Raw genomic sequence first — 8,610 nt, forward strand, 5'->3', positions numbered from 1 at the left:
TGTGATGTAGTATCATTATAGATGTATGTGATGTAGTATCATTATAGATGTATGTGATGTAGTATCATTATAGATGCCTGAACTTTTCAAATAGTTAGCTTTTAATGACAAGAATGAACTATCAAATAGCATTTGCAATATCAAATTGTGGAACAAAAAGTAAACAGAACTTCTATCCTGTTTATTGAACAGAAATATGTAAATATGTAACTTCCTAGGGTTCATTTTTATTCAATGCTGTGGAACGTCTTGTGTCACAGCAACGTGCTGACAATCATTATAATGTTACAGCTTACTTGTGTTACAGCAACGTGCTGACAATCATTATAATATTACAGCTGACTTGTGTCACAGCAACATGCTGACAATCATTATAACATTGCAGCTTACTTGTGTCACAGCAACGTGCTGACAATCATTATAATGCTACAGCTTACTTGTGTTACAGCAACGTGCTGACAATCATTATAATATTACAGCTGACTTGTGTCACAGCAACGTGCTGACAATCATTATAACATTACAGCTTACTTGTGTCACAGCAACGTGCTGACAATCATTATAATGTTACAGCTTACTTGTGTTACAGCAACGTGCTAACAATCATTATAACATTACAGCTTACTTGTGTCACAGCAACGTGCTGACAATCATTATAACATTACAGCTTACTTGTGTGGTGTCATTTGAATATAATTCATTGGGACGAATTTGGTTCTTTCTGATGGATTATTGTATGGCACAGCTTTCCACCACTCATCTTCAGATGGTTTATCCACTATCTGTAAATATGAATACAATAACATGTCATCAGTATTTATACCAATACAAAAGGCCCAACAGTATTGCTTGCCTGTTCCTCAATGCTGTTTAATTGCATGATGTCAAATTTATTAAAGCCAACCTGATCATGAGAGCTAGCAAGCAAAACATATCATTTCTGTTGATCAATTTAGCATTTCACACCAACAAGCTACAGGCCATTAAACAAAACCCTGTGGATCTTTAGAAGAACCAATTGAAGATTTTAATGTTTAACCGCATTTCCTTGAATACTGGTAACTTTATTTATACAAAGCACTTAACACCTCCTGTCCCTACAGGCTATATAGGACACTTAAATAAATAAATATACAACATTTGATATAGCACCCTATCTAGCTAACATAAGCCACTCTAAAGTGCTTTACAGTACATAGATATAAAATTTTATACAGTCAATACAATTAGCATATACATTAATCAATTCAATTTTTGAGGAATTTGCAGGAGCTACCTTATCAGGCACTAACTACTAGTCCTATGTGACCTGGCTAATATCTCCATTTGTGTGTATGCCTGAGTGTGTGCTTGAGATGTATTGTGTTCTGTTTGTAGTGGGACCGTGCTTCCAACGGTATCATTTATAGTGCCACCTCACTTGAATGCTACAGCACAGATACCGCAACACCCACCCCAGACCATTTTATACTCCACCTGGGTTGTTGGAGTTGTGTGGACAGGAGAAAAACACTTTCTCTAATATTTCATGCGTACAACGACTTCGGGAATCGAACCCCGGCCGCCTGCTTGGAAGGTGGAGTGCTAACCACTAGACCAATCCGCCCATACTTAGACATCTTTGTTACCTAATGTATACATAAACAAGAGATCCCAGACAGATCTTGGCGCCCACCATTGTACCATCTTCATTAGTTTATGTCAGCTTGATCTTTTCTCTTCTTTTCTCTGATCTGTTTGATCAAGTCATGTAAACAGTAAATGCACCGTTTCACATATTTACTGGTACAGTTCTTTAAATAGATCCAATCATTTCAATATCAGAAAGATCTCATTATTACTGACATTAGTACTTCCTGTGCCCATCTTGTTTTTATGACCACTCACTCATCAAAGCAAACATGCACCAAGGGGAACCTACATATCAAATCTGAGAAAGATCCCTCAGAAATTTCCTGAGAAGTAGTGATAACAAACAGTCACAGTCAGAATCAAACATGGTAGCATGTCAGCCATTTTGTTTATCCAATCAGTCTTAAAAGTTAACATGCACAACTACAGACCAAGGGGAACTTACATATCAAATCTGAGAAAGATCCCTCCAGATTTTCCACATGAGAAATAGTGATAACAAACATTCAATTTCAAACTCCAAGATGGTCGTATGTCGGCCATTTTGTTCATCAGATCATGATCAGTCTGAAAAGTAAACATGCACAACTACAGACCAAGGAAAATCAATATATCAAATTTGAGAAAGATCCCTCAAGAACTTCATGAGAAATAGCGTTAACAAACATTCACTGTCAAAATCCAAGATGGCCATCTGTCGGCCATTTTGTTTATCCGATCAGTCTGAAAAGTAAACATGCACGACTACAGACCAAGGAAAATCAATATATCAAATTTGAGAAAGATTCCTCAAGAACTTCATGAGAAATAGCATTAACAAACATTCACTGTCAAAATCCAAGATGGCCATCTGTCGGCCATTTTTGTTTATCCGATCAGTCTGAAAAGTAAACATGCACATCAACAGATCAAGTCGGACCCTCATATTGATTTTAGAAATATCCCTCCTTTACTTTCTGAGAAATAGCGATAACAAGAATTGTTAAAGGACGGATGACGGACCAAGGGTGATTTGAAAAGCCCATCATCAGATGATGGTGGGCTAAAATTTGTTATTCTAGGCCTTATAGATTTTAGCTATTGCAAATTGTTTGAAGATTTTAGCACACTTGTCCCCTACCATCCTGGTCAAGGTAACTTATTTGAACAAGCTTGTACATGTAGTAATTTATCCCAGAAAAACTTCATTACTCTACCCCTTAGGGAAGAAGTTTCTTGGTTATTAAAAATTTGTCAAAAATCAGGTTTGACATCCATTGCACATGATGAATGCAGGGCAAGGTATATGTAAACAAACTTTATAGCTATTTACTACAGCCTTCTATACACTAGATATTATCATTCTATGACTCTTGGTTAATCTAAATGTGATGTTTAATTTTTTTTCACTCTATGTGACCTAAGTACACTGAGGTTTTTCATTTATACAATCTTCAAGGCTTTTACTAGACCCTTGGGAGGATCTTTTCTGACCTCCCAAAGGGAGCTTTTACTCTTGGGTTTGAAAGGATAGGTGCATATTTGATGTGTTTCCCCCCCCCCCCCCAAATTTCAGGGGAAATATTATTTGATCTCTGAAATTGCTAAATGTCAAGGGTCAACTTAAAGCTCTGAAATGAATAAGCCTTCAACCTACATGTAATGGAAAGAGAAAGTAGACCTTGCCAGAAAAAATCTTGCTATAGTTACATCTATTCAACATAAAAAGTACTGAAGATGCAGATTAATCTGACCACTTGGGTTACATCGAATAAATACAAGTGAGCTAAGCTGACTGAAGCACGTTGAAACTAAGGCACGGAAAAGCTGACACTAATAGGTTTATACTGGAGACGACTAGAGCTAGAGGTATATAATATCTAAGCTTGAATGTTGTGTAGATTATTGAAGGCCATAATATATCAACATTGAATTCAACATTGTCACCACCAATGGAGGGTGGTCTGGTCGTCGTGCACATGGCTATCTATCGTAACAGTGATAGGGAAATGGTCAGTAGGGCAGTGTTAGTTTATGTGGCTGTCTGGTGTACGTAACACCACGGCGTATACATACATAACACTTCAATAGGCCTGGCACTTATATATACACAGAGAGATGCATGCGGTGGGTAGCAAGGCTAGCGGAGCAGCATGACTAGAGTGATAGAGAGCTGTGTACCATTGCCACTCGCTACCCCGGTACAGAGATAGGTTTTGGTCAAATAAATAACTACTATTCACCCTTTTTGTATAAAATTATTAGTATTCAAGGGTAGCATGGTGTTACAGTAATTCTGAAATATGTATATATTTTACCAAGGGAATGATGTATTGTACATATGATCTCAAATCCCAGTAAGTAAATTAGTTACTTGGAAACAAACCCCTTACATATCACACAAATACCATAAGCCTAGCACTGTAGGCCTCTTAGGAAGTTGTCAGAAAATATAAATAGACAGATGACTTACTGAACAGCACCACACATAATAATAAGTAATAGCTGGTGCTGCATGTCACAGGGATGAAGGTAACCTGTCCTTTTTCATTTTTGTCCTTCCAACTGTGAAGCCATATAGAGACTGGGTACAGGTAGTATTTACTCTTTCGCTAATCTGGTGTAAATCACTTTACCATGTATGACTGTGGGCAAGTGAAGTGGCCAACTCACTCCATGAGGGGAACAACAAAGCCAACACATCTAAATCATTTTGGAAATTCATCAAAGCAAGAAAACAAGACACAACAGGAATCAACACATTGAAGGCAGACGGCATCATAGCAGACACCGCAGACACCAGCGCAGAAAAAAGCAGACATACTCAACAGACAGTTTACCTCAGTATTCACGACAGAGGACACCACATCAATACCAGACAAGGGGAACAGCAAATATACCTAACAATGAAGAACATCTGTGTACGCGGCGTAGAGAAGGCACTAGAACGACTCAACCCCAGGAAAGCTACAGGACCAGATAAAATCCCCATTCGCATCCTCAAGGAAAATTCAACCATTACATCACATAACCTCACCACACTATTTCAGAAATCCATTGACACTGCAACCATACCTGCAGACTGGAAAGAGGCAAAAAACGTAACCATATACAAGAAAGGCGACAGAACAAGAACTACAGACCTGTCTCGCTTACTCTCGAAGATCCTTGAACACATCATAGTATCGCAGATAATGAACCATCTAGACATTAGACAAGCAGAACATACTACACGAAAACCAACATGGCTTCAGAAGAAAAACGCTCCTACGAACTCAACTATTCCTCATCACTGCAGACAACATCATCAAGTGCATCAACAACAACAAGACACAAGCGGACATTGCCATACTAGACTTTGCCAAGGCCTTCGATTAAGTCGCACACCAATGCCTATCAACCAAACTACACTACTACAGGATACAGAGAACAACACAACAGTGGATTGACAAATTTTTGGCAGATAGGAAACAACATCAGCATCATCACTAGTAAACCAGGGGTACCACAGGGAACTGTTCTCAGACTTACACTCTTCCCCATCTTTATAAACGAAATTACTGACAACATCCACTCAATCATCAGACTCTTTACAAACGACTGTGTACACACCAGCAGACCGTACCAACCTAAAACTAGACCTCAACACATTATTTAACTGGGCAGACACCTGGTAAATGGAATTCAAAGTTAAACAAGAGGCCCATGGGCCTTAACGGTCACCTGATATATGTATACAGAGAGTGAATTTTGTTTTTAACATGAACAGAAATATTATTCAAAGTGACAAAAAAACCATAAAACCACCTTATTCAATATCTAGCATACAGATTGCAGACTAAAAAGTATTTGAAACTAGCACCTCTGATTCTAAACAAGGAAAATGAAGAAATTTTAGCACACTGACTCCTTTGAGCCCCACCCTACAGCCCTTGGGGGTAGGACTGGCTCAAAATTTTCAAAGTATCAAACTGTCAACTCAAGGTTATAATTCCTATCAAGTTATCAACATGTAATATTCAAAGTATCATTTGCCATTATAAACCATATAACTTTTGGCCCCCCCCCCCTCCTTCCCCAGGGGATAAATGTGAGACCCTAGGGTCATAAGCCTTAAGACCCTTCCATCTATGAAGAGTATTTGATTCTACCATATGTGGGTCTTGAGAAGAAGATTTTTGAATTTTCAGTCAATTCAACCCTTTTTTGCCCCACCCATCAGCCCCTGGGGGTCAGTCAGGGCTCATATGTGCATACTATCAAACTGCTACCAAATACTGATAATGCTAACCCAAAATGAATTACTTCCAATTGAAATTAAACAAATGTTGGTTCAAAATGTGATTTCCCTATATAAACTATAGTAAAGTTTACCCCCTCACCAGGGGGAAACGTGAGACCCCAGGGTCAGGAAATTCACAATTTTGGTAAAGCACCTTAAGACCCTTCCATATATGAAGAGTATTTGATTCTACCATATCTGGTTATTGAGAAGAAGATTTTTGAAATTTTAGTCAATTTGACCCTTTTTGGCCCCGCCCCTCAGGACTAAACTGGCCACTATTTTTGTTGACCTTTGTCCATGGAAGGTCCCTGCAAAATTTCATTGAAATTGGTTCAGGGGTTTTGGAGGAACCTAAAACATTGCCCACAAAAAGTCAAGGAAAGAGCATATGAAAGCTTAGTCAGACCGAAATTAGAATAAGCAGCACAGCATGGAACCCACATACATCACAGAGCATCAATTCGTCCTCCACAAACCACTCGACTACAACAAACCAGACACAGATAGTACAACACAAATGGTCAAGGATCTAAAAAGGGAAACACTGGAACACAGACGCAAAACAACGGACATCATCTTTATGCACAAAATACTTCATCACAGTGTAGCAGTACCCATCGCCTACCACCCCACCTACTCAACTATCACAACGAACAGCTACTCCTACAAACTCTACATCCCACACACATGGCCACCAATGCATACAGACACTCCTTCATCCCCCGGACCATCACATTATGGAACCTCCTGCCCCCCAGCGTCGCCATGATCAGTAAGGACCTGGACACCTTTAAGGCTGTAGTGAGGAGAGAGGTGGCATAGACTTTCTCCTGTATAGTTTTAATTTGTACAAGGCTCAGCATTGCACACACATGTTCACAGTCTCTCCTCAGCATGATGACTGTCTACAGGTTTTTGCCAAGTATTCCATTCAAGTTCAAACAGTGATTTAAGGGTACACCAATGGTTTCCAGAGGGCTGGGTTTTTTGGCAATTGAGATTTAACCATTCACTCCTGTCCCATTTTCTAAAGCAGAATTTGGAACGCTATGATACAGAGCCAAGTTGATGTACCTATTTTGAGAATTTAAAGAATAGATCTTTCGATCCATGTACGACATGTGTGTGAAAGTGACGATTTGTTTCTAAAATATCAGTTTGAAGACCACCCAGGCGCGGGTCGCTTATTTCCCGCATATTATAGAGGGCCGGAGTTCTGGTGTTAATCGACGACAGACCGATATAAAAAAAAGTTGATAAAACGTCAGAATAATTCGCACTAGTATGTGGTTTATGTACAAGTGTATGCATGTGGTTTATGTACCTTGTATATATATATATATATATGGGGTTTATGTACCTTGTATATATAATATATATATATTGGGTTTATGTACCTTGTATATATATATATATATATATATATAAATGGGGTTTATGTACCTTGTATATATATATATATATGGGGTTTATGTACCTTGTATATATTGGGTTTATGTACCTTGTATATATATATATGGGGTTTATGTACCTTGTATGTATGGGATTTATGTACCTCGTATGTATGGGTTTTTTGTACCTGGTATGTATATGTTTTATGTACTTTGTATGTATGGGGTTTATGCACCTTGTATATCAGTAATTATATATATATAACGAATAAGAAACATTATGTCGAAGTTTCATATTGATTAAATGAATTTTCAAAAATTAACTGAATCAAATTGGAAAAAAGTTACTATTTGACTCTTGACTCGCAGGATTATAAAACATTGACATGGTTTTTATTGTTATATCGCAACTTTGACAGTTCCGCATTTCAGGAAGTGAAGTCAAAATTTACATCATTACGTGAATATAGGCGTAGCGAGTTTATTGTACCTTCTAAAGTTCCTGATGACTAATCTGAACAATCATCAATGCAAAAATTCAAAAGTACTGTTATTGATACTTACAAGAAGAGTGTCACCTTTCTCGAAACCCAGTTCATCCGGGTGCGTCGGTTCGAAGTTATGCAGTGCCTTAGCTTCCATCTTGAAAACTTCAATTCCGGAAGTGAAATATATTCTAAGGGGGGATAATCGAATTCGATATGTTGGAACATGACGTTTCGGAACTTCCGCTCATGATAAGAAGTAATGATAGTAATGGTTGTTTTACTCCAGTTTCACGTTCAGATACGTAAAATATACCATGTGCATTCCTTCGTAGCAGTGTTATCGCCGACAAACCTAAAAACAGCGATGTTACAAATAGCCTATAAAGAAACTTGTGAAAATAATATATTTTTCATTCTTTTTGAGATTGTTAATTATACTAAAGATGATAGAGCAATATGGAGGCAGTTATCGACAGTCTAAGCTTCAAACTTGTTTTTCCAGTTTACCGTTTTGCGGAAGTTATTAGCCTATATGATGGCATTTCGGAAAAGTCGGGAAACGTACTCTATTTCATCACTGATATGCAATCAGCGTAACTTACATGTGACGAATCGCGGGATACATCATTGTTTTGGTGGCGTTAATGACAGGGGCAGTTATCGACAGGTGGAGGTAGTTATCGACAGTTAAATTAAAAATTTAATCATTTCTATTATTAATCTATTCTGACGTGTGACGCGCTCACTTTTCTGCACGCATGCGCGAAACAGTCACCGTTCATAATATGAAGAAGTGGTGTTATTTCAAATATGTATGCCATTCATGTATCCCCCC

At 38.1% G+C, this 8,610-nt stretch overlaps 1 protein-coding gene across 1 annotated transcript in view; it reads right to left on the bottom strand.

Annotated features, from left to right (window-relative positions):
* LOC110454153 (growth factor receptor-bound protein 2-like) overlaps nucleotides 1–7,947 on the bottom strand; it is a 32,637-nt gene extending 24,690 nt beyond the window's left edge. Inside the window, exons 1-2 of the mRNA XM_021503529.1 lie at nucleotides 7,852–7,947; nucleotides 673–782 (exon numbers count right to left, since the gene is read on the bottom strand). Of these exons, the coding sequence (XP_021359204.1) occupies nucleotides 673–782; nucleotides 7,852–7,929 (188 nt within the window). The 5' untranslated portion in view covers nucleotides 7,930–7,947. The remainder of the gene's footprint in view (nucleotides 1–672; nucleotides 783–7,851) is intronic.
* Nucleotides 7,948–8,610: the final 663 nt, after the last annotated feature.

The sequence above is a fragment of the Mizuhopecten yessoensis genome, unplaced genomic scaffold (genome assembly GCF_002113885.1).
Source record: "Mizuhopecten yessoensis strain PY_sf001 unplaced genomic scaffold, ASM211388v2 scaffold7695, whole genome shotgun sequence".
In the NCBI taxonomy this organism is placed as follows: Eukaryota; Metazoa; Mollusca; class Bivalvia; order Pectinida; family Pectinidae; genus Mizuhopecten; species Mizuhopecten yessoensis.